Source organism: Amblyomma mixtum, chromosome 3, assembly GCF_055824585.1.
Source record: "Amblyomma mixtum isolate Tamu chromosome 3, ASM5582458v1, whole genome shotgun sequence".
NCBI lineage: Eukaryota > Metazoa > Arthropoda > Arachnida > Ixodida > Ixodidae > Amblyomma > Amblyomma mixtum.
In genome coordinates this window covers 238,545,956-238,564,824 of record NC_143014.1, presented here as the reverse complement: position 1 = coordinate 238,564,824, position 18,869 = coordinate 238,545,956, and the positions used below count along the sequence as shown (strand labels likewise).

Genomic DNA, 18,869 nt, shown 5'->3' with positions numbered 1-18,869 from the left:
GAAGAGGAAAGAAGCAGCGATGAAGAGGATACGCAGGCTGGCAATGTCAACTGGCAAGACATGTCGAATGAATTAAGCGATTACCTCTTGGCAACAAGCCGTCAGTTACAGCATTTTTTTATTTTTTTCGCATGTGCTGAGTATAATGTAGGTTAAAGAGCCAATAAAGGCTGCATTGGTAATCTTTTTGCTACTTGCACACACAATATACTGCTACAGCGTCGGGTACCCTAGATGAGTGTTAGCGCAGCCGGTGTAAGCATGCTGTTTGCTTTGCCAACACTCATGTAGTTTTAAACTGATGGGCTGCATTTACCTCATGAATGCACCTAATAATGGAAGCACTCAGTAGCAGATCTGAGGTCTACAACACTCTTATGCATTTTTTTTTTCCACAGGTGCCAATGCGGCCACTGCCCTCCTATGGACACAGTGGCAGAGTCTATGTGCTGCTGTGAAGTGCCGATCGTAGACGCGCTCGTACTGGAAGGCGAGTCATGCGTTACTGCACACTGTGCGTTTGCGGTAGCATGTCTAGACTTTTCCGCCAGTGAAGTCTCCGATTATGGCCTGGTGGAAGACCGGCCAGGCATTGTGCAGGGCGTCAGACATTCATAGGTAACGTAGAACTGACTGCATGCGCCTGGTGCTACATATTTTGTACAAGCCGTGTTCAGCGCAGTAGATTGTGACCCGAGTGAAATGGCATTCAATATCTATTTCTGACAGCTCCATGTCCCCCGATTACACGTGTGGCTGTTTCTACTCTTTATGCTGCAGAAACAACGCATAGTGTGTATATTCTAAGGCAGACAGTATGAATGCTTTCATTCATTCCTTCTTTTTTGGGGTTTTTCTTGGCAATAGTGACTGACATAGCAGTGATAATAGTCAGCTTCACATGAGTGAATTGTTTTCTTTTTCCTCAGTGTATCTTGATATTATTTGATCTTCTACGAGTCATTATTACTTTGAATTTTTTTACCCTGTTCAGATATGTTGTCCTGCTTACTTTCTCTTTCCCCAAAAATTCAGCGCATCTTTGTTTTGGTTTGTCAATTTTCCATGATCATGCTTTCTTTTCACCCTAAGTTGTGCTGTGCCCCTAGGGTATTCTGAATTAAAATAGATAAATGGACAACACCTGCATGTATTGTTTGTGCAGATGCCCAATTCTGCTTGCTCACTTGTCAGCCGCTACAGGTATACAGCCTATCGGCAGTTCGTGCGCTGGGTGCGGCACTACCTTGGCAAGAAAAACAGGACCATGCTACCGAGCTTTGTGGTTGGGGCCACTGGGACACCTGCCCATCAGAGGAATACTGTGGCCTTTGGTATCCCCATTATTAAAGCAAACATTGGAAACAGGAAAAACTTTTATTTAGATGCAGTGCACTAGGTTAAAACATCTCACACAGAAGCACAGACACAGCATGTTTATTTACAAAGAAAGAGTCCAAAAACACTCAATAAAATTTTACATACTCAAACCCTATAAATTGGTTGTTCTTCACGATTCATTACACAGTGGCTCCACAATACAGAACAGCAACAGATGCAGTCACCTTGCAAAATATCTCTTTGCATAAGACGGCATACATATTCTATAATACTTTGTTACAGCTATGCTTGCCTACCAGTGCTGTGGGGGAAAATAAAGTACAGTGCAACAACTAGGTTTGTAGCTACAAGTGATACTTCAGAACTAGTCATGTCACACTTGTTCATTGATGGTGCATTCTACTTTGCTGACAATATGAAAACAGAGTAGTGCACAGTTACAGTATTTTCCTCTATACAGTAGACCGCACAAATTGCCGCAATAGTGAAGAGGCATGCAAGAAACGAGCTTTTGTTAGCATATTTTCTTTCGAATGTGGTCATGTTATGATTTGCAGCTTTGAAAGCAGGAGCCACCAAAAGCACTTCATTACGGTCCTCTTGACGAAAAAAAGTGATGCCATCTTCATCACACTAAAGTCACATTCCGACAATGGTCAATACACTCGGCAAGAAAGTAAGCTGGTATGTGTGTGTATTAGAGAACAGCAAATAAACAAGCAAACAGAGAAGCACAGGACAGATGTGGACGTTCAAGTTGAAAGGGACACTGAGGACAAATAGAAGTTTGGCCTGTATCGATAGATTTTGGTCTTTTGATCACAAAGAAATATTTTCACTAAAAAGAGCAGAAAATAAAACATAGGAGGTGCCATTGCGAGCCAGAGTTGCAAGTAAACTTTGTGCTGACACAGTTTTCTAAGCACAGATCCTAGAGGCTAGGCTAACTGTCAATAACTTGAGGAGGAAGATTGCAAAGTTCTTCAACACAAATATAAATATCAACGCAGCCAGAAAAGAACAATAAAATCTATTTTTACTGTGAACAAAAATTGCTTAGAGTTCTTCCCAGAGTCCCTTATTCAAGAAATCATGTGAAAAACATACAGGAAAGCAACAGAACATGCATGCAAATACAAAAAAAACAAGAAAAAAGCAAACACAATGTAAGAACATAAAATTTTTGCACTGGTATCACATGACTTATCTACATCATCTCTGCTTTATGTAGGGAAACTGAAGGGTAACTCATAGATGCATCTGCAATTTTTAAAATGTGGAAATCCTCAACCAATTCTCATACTGTCTGACGAAAATTCTGCACAGTCAAACCTAACCAAAAAAAGCATGGTTGTGGTTTCATTACCGTGACCGTGCATAAAAAGAGCAGAACCTGTACATAAAAAGACCCCACCACATAGCACACTCCAGCCACCGTAATGCAATGTATCACCTACAAGCCCATACTACAACTTTTCCGCAGTCATTCTTCCTGCGCACAGCACGAGACTGGAATGGCCTGCCCACCAAAGTTGCCACCATCATCAACCCAGTAACATTCAAGTGGCTCATCGATAACAGTTTACTGGAATTTGTATTTAATTTTTTTGCCTGGTAACTCCCAATCCCTTACGTAAAGCCTCATTATGCCTCCATTGAGGAATCAAATAAACAATAAGCTCAATGACAACTACTACAGCAAGGATGACAGAGTGAAGAGAGATCAGGTCCCCGACATCATGGGAGGGTTGCAGCTAAACTGAGTCAGAAAAGGAAGGTTCATGAGGAAGGTGAATAATGCCATGCACATCCCTTACGCACACTCCTTGTCTCATTTCTTGGCACTACTGCCAAGTACAGTGTTCCAGTTATATTGTTAATTGCAAGCAAGTTATCAAAGGTTTCTGCTTCAAATGACAGGTGACAGACACCCTCTTTGACAGACTCCCGCAGCACAAGGCACACGACTAATTTGTCTGTTGCTTGGAGGTGCATATCCGACACCTATTAATTGCGGCAATGTACACATAGGACAGACACAGCTGAATTAAAACTCTGTTGCATTATGCATGCATTTAAGCTCCATAAGAAGCTCATTTTACACATACTTGGCTAAAAATTGCAAAAGATGTTAACGCATTGAGCATTTTGATCAAACTGATGCCCTAAATAAGTACGGAGATCAGAGAGTTCAGGCACTGATCAAGATTTTTCATGAAGAAAAAAAAGCTAATATCTGCTTCAGCTGCCCTTCAGCGTCTCTACCAAGGCACACATACTATTCACACATGTGGGGAATAGCCTCTCACACTTCAGATATTTATAGTGTTCATCAAGCAAATCGATGAGAATATTGCTGCTGCTAAAGAGCTCGTGCAACATGCAGCAAAAGTTTTTGTGAGCTTGTTAACCCCCGATTTAATCCAGTAGACAGTGAGAAGTCCTTTGCATTTGCCTAGTCTGGCAACAAAAAGCATTAATGCATAGCTGACAAGGCAAGCAGACAAGAATGCCGCAGTTTCAACTAAACGCAGACTATGAGATAACCTTGAAGGTACTATTCATGTTTCGAAGGCACTCTGAGTATTTTAGAAAACCAATGTGTTTAGGGGCATCCTCTGAGGTGGAGTAAACTTGTAATAAGAGCGATTATTCATTAGGACCTAGCCAAGTACAGCCATGCAACCACAAAGGAAAGCGAGGCTTCGTAGTCAAAGATGTGTTTAGGGGCATCTCCCAAGGTGAAGTAAACTTGTAATAAAAGAGCAGTGGTGTAGCCATGGGGGGGGGGCGGGGGTGCTTATGGGACTTCAGCCCACCCCCCCCATATTTTTTCGAACTGTTGCTGACCACAGCGTCGCCCAAGTACATATCGCGACTTCAGCTGTCATAGTTTTGTTCTTGCCTGGATCGTCTGTCTTTCCGTGTGTAGAGTTTACTATCCGAGATTACGCAAGATGTTTATTTGCCTTGTTTGACGCATTATATAGAGTGACTTTCACTCAGGTACATAGATTTAATGGAGACGTACGTGTATTTAAATATCTTGTTGCGAGGTTTTGTGTACACATACAGTGACTTTGTTTCCACTGAGATTTTTTGTCCTTTAACTAGTTCTATTTTCGCACTTCTAATGCATATTTTGCAGAACTCTTCGATGATACATGTACCCGTTGTTGCGTCTAAAATTTAGGTGCAATAGACGATATGCGAAATTGCTTGGCGGTCTGGCAACACCGCGCCCACAACTTCCGGTTTCCATCTTGGCACGGTCGAACTCGTCGAGCTGGTGCATCGTTTGCTATGCGTACTTTCTTCTTGCGAGTGGAATTTCAAGAGGCAAGCTTTAGCTGCTGCGTTGTTTTCACAGCTGATCTTTGACTAAATGTAGGTGCTTTCAGTAAGCGCCAGCTTACTCCTACCGCGTCCTCAGCTTCGCTTGAAGTCTGGCGCTGATGATCGCAATAATCGGCACTCAAAAGTGGGTTGGAAAGTCGAACCGTGACCGTGTGCTGTTGTCGTTTTAATGCTCGCATTAAAGCACCAGTTCAAGCATCACGCATTATCATGGCTATTTTATTCCCAGGTGGACGTGAATTCATCTGGTAGGGTAGCGAGCGGTTATTTTGCGGTGAGTGCGCACGTGTGTTGACAAACTTCTGTGATAGTGCGAACTTTCGTTCGCGCCGACGCCAGGAGCTTCGTGCATTGCAGTATAATCACACAAGACCCTCGACCAGCTGCGTAATCCGATTCCTTTACTGTAATGTGCAATGCGCATCTGCGGTTTTCAACGTCACCGTTTCAGAGCCCGGCGTCGGTTGATTTTCGCCGCAATTCATTGAAACCGCGTCTTACTTAAGACGCAGTTGAAGCGAGTATTGCGATGTTGTCAATCGATATTACCAAGAGGAAAGTGGGCATATATAATTCAAAATGTAAGCAAAGACGCAGTTTTTTTTTTTCAGATAAGCACCGAGCTACCGCGGCGGCTTTATTAGAGAAAGAGCGTACAGCTGTAGGTGCCTGCATGGACTCGATACGCTGGTCAAATTGTGTGTGCAGGGGCGAAATTAGCATGTTCGGTTGCTTCCGAAACTTAATTAGCTTACTCCCAAACTTGGACAAATGGCTTTGTTGCGAAGCAAGCTGTTGAAGCTTGCCACAACGATAATAAAATCTGATGGCCTAAAGCGTTTTCAGAACACTGTTGCACGAACTTTCTAGCTTAGAAATGCGTCCCTCCTTCATAATAAAGTAGCTATATTATTCGCTTCTTTTTTTTTTAGATTTTCGTCGCCACAGATATGGAAGGTATAGGAATCCTCAAGAAATAAAGCATTCGCACCTCAGTTTTTATACGTAGGGTGTATTGCTTCAAAAAGACTGCTTAACGCGCATAACATATGCGTATGGTCCAGAGAGTTTGCTCGCCCTTCTAAAACTAATTGAACGCGGGAAAAACTTAACTGAACACGTAGCAAACTAAGCAGTAATCGGCATATGGTTCTTCGAGTGAACTTTTTTGCCACGGCACGAGCGATTGGCCCGCTCAAAAAAATTACCTTCTCTATTACGTTGTTCAAGTATGCGTCTATATATATTCCCGCCCGACCGGGGAGTTGATAAATACATGAAATCGGCTTCTAATTTTGATCAGAGACAACAAAGGCTGTGGTCCTTATCTTAATTTAAAAGCAAATCACATCGAGAGATTTGTCAAAAATCAGCGCAGAAAGCGAAAGCTGCGCACTGATTCACGTGCTGACACATGATACCTCGCATGGTGTTTTGTGTTACTAAAACGTTGGGACGGAGTAAAAAAATAGAAAAGCAAAAAGCTGGAACGCACCTAGTTCTGGCACGCATCATAGTGTCTTTTCACAGTGGAGAGGGTAGCGCAACACTGCATCGGCATTTTACTTTTCAAACGAAGCGCAGCCGTTTTAACCCAACGCTGGGCAGCGGTTTCGTTTTCTGTACCGTGCCAACATGGAGGACTTAGTTCTCGGAGCGTCAAGAGATGGTGCTGTGCATTTCGCATATCGTCTATTACTCGCAATACATGACCGGTGACAGCTGCTGCTGTGCAGTGCACTGAATGAAGGACAGCATCGTTGAGATTTTTTCCTGGCCGTTGCATATGTACAAAAATGTAAACGTTCTTGAACGACAAAGATTCATTAAAATATTTGTCCTCTATACTCGCTAATTTTATGGCATTTACATTTTTCATATCAGCTGCATGCACTGCTTTGCAGGTTTCGGAGTCTGAGGTTCGGAAATATCCGGAGTGAGTCCGGAAATATCACACGAAGTCTAGAACTATATCAGTCCAAAATTCAGACTGATATAGTTCTGGACTATGTGTGATATTTTGTTTACTTATTAATTAAATACATAAAAACATGGAAACATTGGTATCAGTTATGTCTGCCACAATTTTTAAGACACACGAATACATTCTTTTATTTAACCCTTTGAAGGTTTTTGCCATATATGTACGGCGGCGGTTTTCTGTCCCGCAAGGTCTTCGCCGTACGGGTACGGTTTCGATCTTCCGTTTGAAATTTTTCGCCAAAAGAACAATGCGTGCTCACTGAGGGGTGCTGCCACCTCTTAGGACTTACAAGAAGTGTTTGAATTTTGTGCTGCCTTCTTACGGACATAAGTAGAACTTATGTCTAGCTTTAGCGCGGCGGCACAGACTGCGGTAACACCCCTTTTGTAGTTTTGGTTTCGCCGCGTGATCGCAACGGAGTCGCGCGAAATTTGAGTTTTCTTTTTGTCAGCACTATCTTGCAGGGGCTGCCGAAGTTGATTTCTATCTTTATTGGTGGTGCTCTTAGCTTGCTTATCACCGTTGCTCGCGAGGTATTCTCGCCCTCTGTGGCAACGCGCCTACGCGGTTTCGATTCCGCCGCGGGATCGCAACAGAGTCGCGCGAAACGTGTTTTCTCTTTGTGGGCACTGTTTTGCAGAGGCGGCGAAAGTTGATTTCTATCTTTATTGGTGCTGCTCTTAGCTTGCTTATCACCGTTGCTATTCTATTCTATTGAACATTTTCCAGTTTTGAGTGATGCTGTCACCAAAGTACTGTTCCTAATTTTTTTTTACTATTTATTCTCGATTATATACATTTTGTAGATTCAAGATCTGCAATAAAGTAATTTGACCACCTGGGAAAGTAATTTGACCACCTGGGAAAGTTTTCTTCAAAATAATTCGACCCTCAAAGGGTTAAAAAAACACATATTTCACTTGTATAGACAGCGTGTAGCGTTATCTAATACACAATGTCATTGTCAATGGTAACTGAGTTATTATTCTCGCGTTTGATCCCTCCACAAAGTCTATGAAGAGGCTGCGCTGCAACATGAGCCCCCCCCCCCCGAACAAAATTTCGGGCTACGCCATTGATTGGTATGCCACTGATTGGTATCAGTTATGTCTGCCACGATTTTTAAGACACAAGATTATTCTTTTATTTAAAAAATACATATTTCACTTGCATAGACAGTGTGTAGCATTATCTAATACACAATGTCATTGTCAATGGCAACGGAGTTATTATTCTCGTGTTTGATCCCTCCACAAAGTCTATGAGGAGGCCGCACTGCAACATGAGCCCCCCTGAACAAAATTTATGGTTACGCCACTGTAAGAGAGTGATTACTCATTAGAATCTGGCCAAGCACAGCCATACAACTACAAAGGAAAGATAAGCTTCATAGTTAAAGATGTGTTTAGGGGCATCTCCCAAGGTGAAGTAAACTTGTAATAAGAGAGTGATTACTCATTAGGATCTAGCCAGGCACAGCCATACAACTACAAAGCTAAGCTAAGCTTCGTAGTCAAAGAAAAATTTGTCCAGTTGCAGGGATCGAACCTGGGACCACCGCCTACAAGATGAGTTAACCCAGATGGCTAGCAGAAGTGTTAAAAATGCATTTGCAGTAGAGGAGGCCTGTGGGCAGTAATGCAAAGAATGGGTATGCATCGTCTTAGCACACCTGCATTCGACAACCCTCCTCCACAATACCACACATATTCAATTCTACTGGGTCATGAAATGCCCATTACAATTACAGGACTTATGAGCAAAAATCTCAAATTAGGTGCCATGTCTCCGGCAGGTTGCCAGAATTGTTTGTCAATTGTATAAAACTAGTTGGCAGAAGAACAAACAAAGGCAGCAGGCCAGGCAAGCAAAAGAGCAAGCACAGTCAATAAAATGCTGCCAATTTCTGCACAGACACAATACCACTGCACCAATTTAGAAATGGTGAAATTCATCCAAGCATGCAAATTTTAACATGCATCAGGATAAGCAGATTGCCCACCACCTTGGAATGTCATTTTCAGCTCCTTGAAGTAACACTTTGTTCATCAACTTGTCTAGTATTAATACAAGAGGGTGGGAGGCTCCCTGTTGCTGCATACGTCCCCTACAGCAGGTCCCTAGACCATGCAAAGGACAGCAGCTACCTGCTTTGATTAGTCAGCTGTTAGGCTACAATCAAATATTCCATAAAGTAACAAGCATGTGACATTACAGGCCTGTAAACAGACTATAAACAGGCCTGTAAACTGCATGAAACATGTCTGACGGAAAAGCTTACCCCCACAATGCATTGTCTTTGCCAAAAATAACCGGGCAATGGTGGTTTGTTTCTTAGCCACGTAGCAAAGAACTTTTGGGAACCCTTAAGCTCTGAATCTGCATAAAGTAAGGTGAACCCTTGACCTCACGTTCTGACACCTTTTGGCCTTCAGTGGTGCCATAAAGGCTCCGTCATACGGTTGAGAAGCAAAAACCTGCTGCTCGGTTACTTTTGGCAAAGGAGGTACATGGTCTGCCAATAATTATAGCATGGAGCTGGTTTTGCAGAAATCTGCAGAGTTAGTGCCCTAAATAAAGACTAGAGCCGCTGTTACAACAGCTCACCACATCAAGACCACGATTACACGCAATATTTACTAGAATGCTGAGTTGATGCTGTGTGCAGTTCCTACATTCAAGACAAAGGTTATTTGTGGCACTGAAAACCCCAAGCAATGTTACACTGTGCAATATTGCTTCCAAACTGCTTAAATACCTGGACCCTGGGGCTTTTGAGCACTTTAGTTTATCCAGCATTGCAGTGAAACTATGAGTTGACCTACAGCATTTGCACAGCTGTGAACGCCAATTTGCTAGCAGTTCTCTGATTCAAATGTGGAACGTTGACCACACAATTCCAATACATCTCTAGTCAGTAAGCATGCACTCTCATGATTCATGATGATCAAGACCAGCATTGCTCAGGAAATGTCAGGATGATGACTGCCCCACCTTATGCATCAAGGACCCTTCAATATATGTAAGAATGGAGAATAGAGTAGAGGCACTTTGAGCAATATGATTCAAGCAAGCATTTCCACTTATGATTTGTTGCTTCGCAGTTACACGCATGGGTTTGACCCATAATAGTCCCAGCTGTCACTGTGCCGTCAACCACCATATCCTGCTCCTAGAATTCCATGTTGAAACCAACAAGAAACTTGAACCACCGCTATTATTGGAACACCTGAATGAGCTATCAAACCAGTTATGCAGCCTGCAATGAGGTGTGCACAGTGTTGAAGAATCGGCATGTATTCAGCTACTGGAGTCGACTAAGCCGATGTGGAGTTCTTGATCACTGAAAGCACAGCGGGCACCATTTACGATTTTTTGAGTATTAATGACAGGGTTAGAGTCAGTGTAGTCAAGCCTACTGAAGGCACAAATTAGAGGTTGTGCACGCCTATAGTGATAATGACAAGACAGTCAAAACATTCTGCGAACATGGAGATTTTGCAATGAAAGTAAAAATTCCAGACAATGTTCCAATGGCCAACATTGGCGAAAAAGTAGGGAGGACAAGCGAAGGACGTCAAGCAGTAGGAATTATGAAATAAGTTTCAGGAGTGCAATGGGAGATGTACTAAAGGAATTTGCAGAAAGGATTAATCGAAAGGGTTGGAATATTGTCTTTTGCAAAATTGACTACATGAAGTGGACATATGGGAGAACCATGAACAGGCATACTAAAGGTGAAGTACTTGATAATGGATACCATTCCAGTGTCATGCAAGGTGGAAGGTCTCGAAAAGGTTTTGAAAGAGAGACGGGAAAAGTCGTGAAGATGCACATGAATAAGTTAGGGGTAAGGGGAATAACAGCAGCTCTTCAGAATCTTGCTTGAGTAGGAACAATTCAACTTCATATGAGGAAGATGAGCCCAGCGTCACAGTAATGAAAGATGTCACCTTCGTGACAGTGCAGCAAACGAGGTACTTCGAAAACATAGCAAAAAAAATTGGCAGTGGTTTAGCTCTGGCTAAACCTGGAGGATTGCGAAAGCAATGAGGAGAGAGAGAGAGGCGATGGAGAGTGCGCGGCAGCAGCAGCGGCGGCACCTCTGAGTCTGAGTCACCAGCTCTGCACCGTGTGACGTCACTGCTCCTCGTGCATGCGCAGTATGGCCTTTCCTCGGCTCCGCGAAATGGCTCGGCGACTAGCATAAGGTTGCTTTCGCAACAAAAGGACACAGACAACACAGATGTAGATGGGACAGGTGCACATCTGTGTTGTCCGTGTCTTTTTGCAGGAAGGTTTCAAAAACTGTTACCAACTACCCCAAACCAAGCTACTGCTGAAGGAGGTACAATAGCAATTTTCCCCAGAAAAGGAAGGATGTCCACGGTCCAATGCCCTGAAGTGACGGTTGACAACCTGGCCAGTATTTTATGCAGAGCTCCAGTGCCAACTTGCCAAGCTCACATGCTACGACAAACTCTTGACATAGAAATACAGACCTGAAATTCGTCATAGTGAGCAGATCAGGCAGCCTTGTCTGCGGGGTGGTTTCCTTTGATACCGCAGTGTCCAACCAGCTATTGAAAAATGATATTGCGATCTTTCGATATGGTGCAGTGGTACACGTCATGAATCTCTGCGACGAGTTGTTCATGCGACCAGTGCCATAGAGCAGCTTTCAGGCCTTGAACGGCTACTTTGGAATCAGTGTAAACTGACCATTCATGAGGGGGTTCTTGGCTAATAACTGAACTGCAGCCTGGAAGGCAGCTAGTTCTATACTAGTTGAGGAACTGTGGTAGGCCATCTTCACCTTCATCAAGCAGGCCATTGCCGGGATCACGATAACCCACGCAGAACTGGTTCAAGTAATTAAGTCGTCTATGTAGACATGAATGTGGTGACTGCGGTTAGAATGCAGATGTTCCAATGAGATCTGCTTGAGAGCAGCCAATGAAACACCAGCGTTCCTCATAATTCCAGGTATAGAAGGGTGTACCTGAGGTTTGTATAGACACCATTAGGGTGAGCATGGTTTTGAGGCTGGGGTGAACTGCAATGAAAGATAGGCGCAATGAGCATCAGTGACTGACAAATGCATTATGTGGCCTAATTACTGCAAGAGTTGCAAGACGATGACAGGAGACCCGTGAGAAGTGCTCAATATGTGCTTTCATGGTGTAAACAGCAATGTATATAGTAAATGGATGTTCCCGGGTGACGATAACAGTTGCTGCTGTAGAGGCACATTTAGGCAGTCCAAGGCAGATATGAAGAGTTTGCATTTGCACACTTTGTAGAGTGCAGACGTGCATCTTTTTAATGTTACTAAACAATAGAAAGCTGTATTGCAGGTAGCCAAGGAATAGTGAACTGTAGAGTTGTAGCATCGAGCGCACTGGTGTGCCTCAAGACTTTCCCCTGAGGAAGGAGGGGACATGAACAATTACCATCAGTCTGTTTCTCATGTTGTAGAGATTGATTGATTAATTAATTTTAAGTTCATTGGTGCAAGGGCAACTAAGGCCAAAGAGTGCCAAAGCAATGTTTATCTCAATCTAGTTTAATAGTGAAACTTACATAATTACGAAACGCCATGCACAGTGAGGCAATAAAAGACTAAATATCCAGTGTAAATGGCTGGATAAAATCATGAGATTAAATATCATAACTTAAAATATGGTGTAATGATGGCAGTAAAAATACGTTGAAATGGAGGCCAAGTGCAGGGCACTGCCAAGAGCAAGAGGGCGAGGAGTTGCCTCCCACCGTGCATGGCTACGGCGCCTCCTTGTCTGTGACAAGGCACCCTTTAGATGTTATGATGTAAAAAAATACTGTGAAAGCTCTGAAGTTTTAGTACTATTTAAGAATTCAACAACTTTATCAAATGACACCATACGTTCATCACCTAATAAAAGAGATGAATGCAGTGGTACGTAAAATTTGTAAAGGCTTGCAAAATGGGTATGACGATACATTTCATAAAATCGGCAGGTTAAAAAGATGTGAACGACAGAAAGGAGCCCACTGCAGTGCTTGCATTCAGGTGGTTCTGCTACCATGAGTAAATTATTGTGTGTTAAGTGTGTGTATCTGATTTGTAGTCTCCAATGTATGACTTCATAAAATCTGTTCTTATGATGGCAATGAGGGGCATAGCCAGGGGGGGTGTTTCGGTGCCAGGGCACCCCCTGAAATTTTCTCAGTGCTGCATTCCCCCCCCCCTTTCGGCTTTTTTTTTCACCTGTGCTATTCATACTGCATCGATATATTACATTGTAGAAACAAAAATAAGAAAAGCATCGGTTTCATGACAAAAATAGTTCCTGTTCTAACTGCAAGTGGAAGTAATTGCAGAAAACAGTCTCTTTTTTGCTATCACACGACGTATGGCACGCCTTTTAACTGTAGGCACAGTTCTCCCAATAAAACATACCTTTTCACGTCATTCTATTTTTTCAGCCTTTCCATTGCCTTCAAATGAACATAGACTATCGCAAAAATAAATTTTTTTTTAAAGCACCTTTGCATCTGGCCGCAGGTTCACATGCATGGTGAAAAAGTTTTGACAAGTTCCATTCATTCGCAATTGCTGACTTTGTTGTAGAGCAGAAGGTTTTGTGTTGTTGTATAGTATGTGAAAATATCGTAACTAGCCGCAATTTTTCGTACGAGTATTTCTTTTGTGAGAAAATAAATGTTCTTTATGAACCTACTCCTTGAAGTCCTCTGTGCACTCGTATTACGTACATATTACAGTGAACGAAACAACCCTTGGGCTTTATAACAGCAGAAAAATGATTAAGATATTGTTTGGGTGCACGCACTTTCTTTTATTTTTTACAGGCGGCATATAACACCCCCCCCCCCCCGAAAAATATTTCTGGCTACACCACTGATGGCAATCCTTCCATTCTGTTATGTTTGGTTTTATGAGGTGCATTACGTTATAGTTTTCATGGTTCCATTGAAACTAATACTTAGATTTCAGCACTTGCTTAATTTTAATTGCTCTTTTATAATCCTGGCAGGGAATCTTCATTCTGTTGGCAACACTCCTGGTTGCATGTCCTGCCACGGAGTCAAGTTCGTTTCCTGGAATCCCAACATGACTTGGAACCCAGCAGAAGTGTACACTGTAACCGCATATTGCAAGCTGATGGAGTTGTTGCAGGACGTTGAGTGTAAAAAGGGCTTTTTGATCGCTGTTCTGAGCTAATTGCAGTAATGCATTTCTGAAGTCTGTGTATACTACTGCATTTTTATTTTGATGAGAAAGAGCACCTCTAATAAATCTAATAATAGTGACGTGCACTCAATGCAGAAGGCCGTAATGGCAATGTACATGCATGTCATGTCCATTGACGAATGACGTTCAGATCACAGCCTATACCCTACCAGAGAAAATTCGTGGTGTCACCAAAACGCTGCAAGAGCAAAGGGTGAGCCAGAACCCAGGCACCACTACAATTTGCCAAAAGATGTCGCAGAAGCAATGCTGCCCATCTACACTCAGCTACCTGAAAGAACACTGCTCCAGAGGTGCCACGCAGCAAGACCCAAGATTCAAACGAGAGTCTCAACTCCAAGATTTGGAGTCCAGTGCCAAAAAAACAGCACGCGTCACTTGTTGCCGTGCAAGCTACTGTTGTGGAAGCTGTCCTGCGCTTCAACACTGGAAATTTTCATACGTCAGCTGCAATTCTACAGCAGCTAAACGTGAATATCATAAGCAGTGGATCTCAGAGGGCCAGGGAGAAAGATCTCCGTCGAAGTGCTAGCCCGAAGAAGTGAGAAGCCTCTCTCAGAGTGAAGAAGCTGGCCAAAAAGAGACATAGAGAGGGGATGCATCCAGATTATGACCCTGGAGCATTTCCTTAAAATTTTATTGGGTTTTTCTCAATAAAGACGTTCTGAAACGTTTTTTCTTGACTTCTCAAAACTGCAATTTTGACACACTTGTGATTTTGGAGGAAACATAGCTTTCGTTCTATTTCAGCTATCAACAATTTTTTTTCTGCCAGAAAGATAAATGCATGCAGTATGTAATATGCTCAATTTCAATGCAATATTTATTTCAGAAATTAAAAAAAAATGGGTCATAAGTTTGACGTGCGAAGATGGCTTTTTTTTCTACACCACCTTTGATGAGCTGTAACTCTAGTTCAAATGGGCCCAGAACATTTATTTATACCTCATTACACTCCTTAGACATTCTAGATTTGTTCTATGCTCGAACCAATGTGTTGTGGTTTTCTGTTTAGATGCTAATTTTCCTCCAGGCAAGGAACCTAACTTTTATAATATATCGGAAACTACCTGTTCTATTGCAAAAACAATTACACCTCTGGAATTATAACATTAAAATATGCAAAATGCGAAAATTTGGTTCAGATCTATTCATAAATAAAAAAAGTTATCTATGAAGTGTAGCATCCCCCCTTAAACAAAAATTACGGATAAACGGAATTAAGTAGGGTTATCTGGTTGGTTTCCTATGTCAACAGTAGTAAAATTCTTCACTTAATTGAAACACTGCTTACTTCTTACCCTCAGTTAAACGGCACAAAGGCTAAAGATTTTGAGTCCACCCAGCGTATTTGTGCACACGCATGCCAAGAACAGTCTCACAACCATGACCAAATTCTTCGTAGCGAACACTATAGTCGGGACAAGCAAATCCAGAAGTCATCCACAGGCCACACGATTGTTTTCGTAGCGGCTGCTGCTCTGTGTTAGGCCTATGTGCAATCTGTGTTTCGGCGTGATGTAGTGTGTCAAGTAACGGCCGCACAATTCGCTCTTGCTTGAAAAAAATGTGCAAGTTTTGCAGGAGCTTGAGCAGAGTGGCTTGTCTGAAGCAGAAATTGTGAAGAAGTTTGACATCCTGAAGTCAATGCTCTCATGCATCCTTGAAAACGAATCAGCCATTAAAGAGACTGTCAAAAATGGTACCTTCACTGCAAATCGGATGCGGATGAGGACAAAGTAATATGAAGAACTTGAAAAGGTTCTTTTTTTGCGGTTTAAGCGTGCGCGGGGTGCCAATTTTCCAATAAGCAGTCCCATTTTGGAACAGAAGGCGCGGGAGATAGCCCTGCAAATGGGAATCGAAACTTTCAACGTCAGCAATGGCTGGCTGAGCCGATTTAAAACATGCCATGGCCTTGTCCATAAGACCATCTCAGGTGAAAGTGCTGCCGTCAACAGAGTAGTATGCACTGACTGGCAACAGGAGAGGCTGCAGGAGACCTTTAAGCAGCTATGAGCCACGAGACGTTTTCAACGTCGACGAGATGGGCCTTTTTTATAAGGTGCTTCCACTGAAGACTCTCGCCTACAAAGGTGAAGCCTGCACAGGTGGGAAGCGTAGCAAGGAGCTCATTACTGCACTGGTGGGCGTAAATATGACAGGGGATGAAAAGTTGAAGTTGCTTGTGGTAGGGAAGTTGAAGCACCCACGTTGCTTCAAGGGTGTTTGAGGCCTTCCAGTGAAATATCAAGCAAATGGAAAAGCGTGGATGATGATGGCAATTTTCGAGAACTGGCTGCTGGAGGAAGACGTGCGGTTTACTAGGCAAGACAAGAAAGTTGTCTTCATCGAGGATAATTGCCCTGCCCATGGCCAGGAGGAAGGGCCGCAGTCAATCAGTCTCAAATCCCTACCAGCCAATGCCACAGCCGTCATCCAACCAATGAATCAAGCAATGATCTAGAACTGAAAAGTTTACTACCACCACCAGCTGCTCCACCGAATGCGGCATTGTGCTTACAGTGGGAAGAATTACAGCATCGACATGCTGCCATCCATACACATTTTGGCCCATGCCCGGGAAGAATTGCAGGCGATGACAGTGAAAAGGTACTTCCACCTGTAGGTTTTAAGCACACGAACCAGTACCATATGAAGAGGCAAGCACAACTGCAATGCCGATAATGAGGCCCACACCATAATCAACCAAGTAGTACCCTCTGCCCCTTTCACACAACAGGACTATGACGCACTGGACACAAATGTGGCCACCTGTCATGAGGAAAGCCTCAAGGAAATGATTGCTGAAATGCAAGCTGAGGACCAATCCTTCTCCAGTGACGAGCATGAGGAGGATCTTGCGCAGTGCCAGACAGTGCAGCTAGAGATGCGGTTGTACTTTTGCAGCACTACTTTGAGCATGAAGGGTGTGCAGAATTTCTTCCTAGCCCCTCACACGTGCACACATACTTTGTAAAAAAGCAAATGAAGAATGTGAAGCAGACCAATACTGATTCCTTTTTTTCTGCATGCCCACATCAGTAAGGGCTGTAGCAATTTTAATAAAGTTTTGCTTCATGAAACATGCATACATTACTTAAATGAAACTTCTGATAAATGTAACATGTTTTTATTTCCCATCAAGTTTCGTTAAAGAGCAGTCCACTGTACTTTTCTATTTTTTGGGTGCAAAATATGGCTACGTGTTGAAATGGGGGTATATTTGAACTGTGCAAATACAATACGTGTCAGACAAGTTACCATATTTACTCCTGTAACAACTAGTGAGGTTAAACAATAAAGCTGACATGTGCAAAAAGTAATGACCGTAGCCATAGCTCAGGTGCTCCGAACTGGCTCTCACCTGCACAAGCTTGATATCGATGATCTTATTTGCTGACGTTTCAAGCAAAGAATAAGTACCATACTTTGCGCTATACCCTGGAGAGTGAGCTCTGCTGTTCCCAGCAAGCTTGGCCTCATTGCTGCCTGTTTTCAATGTGTGGAGCAACGACTGCTGCTCCTCTTGCCAAACGTTACGTAACGAAACAACACCATGACCTGTGAAGCAATGTTTGTATACCAGAAATGAAAACACTGAGTTCCATGTAACCTCTATTTGCTCCCAAATATACAATCTGATGCAAAATACATGTGAAAGTTCATCACAGTTTTATTTCAAAAATTTAAATACCTTGTGAACAAGAGGTGGTGCTGTATGCAGTCATATGTTCCCCGACAGAAGCAAACATTGCCAGCATTCCTGAAGAGATGGAGAGCCTGTGTAGGGCTGCATCCTGCAAACAGGATTGCTGCAGCAGTGGCAACATTTCCACAAGGACAGTTCTTTTGCCTTGGCTGGCTAAACCATGTACTACGGTGACCATCCTGGCATGAGGTCGTATCTATGGCCATTGAGCTAGACACCTGAAAATGAATAAAGCTTGCCATCCCACTCTCATGTACGCTTGCAGCTACTTCAGATGAACACGTTATGACTAGCAATGCTACTGACTGAAAGGCATTAAGCAGACAACACAAGAAGACAAACACCGGTGCTGTCTTAGAACATGCTCCAATTCATCTAACAGTTTGCCATTCTGGGCTAGCAATACAGCATAATACAGCAACAAAACAGTGGGAGATTTTAGCACATTCACAGAAAAATTTGTAATCATTCTTGCATTGGTGGTGGGTATTATGAGCCATATGATGATGTGTAGCCTTAGAGTTATTTTTGTTAGTTTTAGGCAAAGCATAACTGTTCAACTTATCTAGCTTTTGTACCAATTTCAAATATGTAGTAATAACTTTTTCATTATGTTAATTCATCCTCAAAATATTACACATTCACATTCCTTTTCTTGCAAAGGCGAAAAAAGTACTCATCAGAAAACCATTACTCGTGTATGGTTAGATAATATAAATGTACAAAAAATGCAGAATTGAAAGTGCTTTTCAGCTTAACCCAATATTAGTGACTTTGCAGTTCGGTGAAGTGCATTATTCATAGGACTGGTTATTGAGTGACGAAATTAGAGTACACAAAATAACTTGTAATCATAAACTGAGATATCTGCTGTTAGCATGGCACGGTTTGACCATGTAGCAGTATACTGCAACAAAAATTAAGTCATAAGTTTGCGCTCTGTCAAAATTAAAAGGAATGAACATAGAAGCGGCATAAACTGGAATTGTAAATTTGAATTACAGCTAAATCTGACACAACAAATACAAATAAAAAAATCATAGATAGTTAGCAGAGGTATGTTGATTTTGAATACTGCACTTCCAAGAAGCCTATTTTTTTCACAATTTTTTTTTGCCAAAAAGACCCCTGTCCCGTCTCCTTCTTAATCATAAATTCCTGCTTGCACAAACACTTTTGCTAGCCATGCTCCATGTAACTTCGCAACATATAAATGCAAG

At 42.5% G+C, this 18,869-nt stretch overlaps 1 protein-coding gene across 4 annotated transcripts in view; it reads right to left on the bottom strand.

The window, feature by feature from the left end:
• Window positions 1-18,869, bottom strand: part of LOC149354110 (uncharacterized) — a 58,556-nt gene that overhangs the window by 19,741 nt on the left and 19,946 nt on the right. For 2 of the 4 annotated variants that reach the window (XM_089583061.1, XM_089583062.1), the window contains exon 5: window positions 17,635-17,867. In XM_089583061.1, the coding sequence (XP_089439187.1) occupies window positions 17,635-17,867 (233 nt within the window). Of the gene's footprint in view, window positions 1-1,421; window positions 17,868-18,869 lie in introns of those variants that run through there. The other 2 variants (XM_089583063.1, XM_089583064.1) reach the window with 2 other exon arrangements.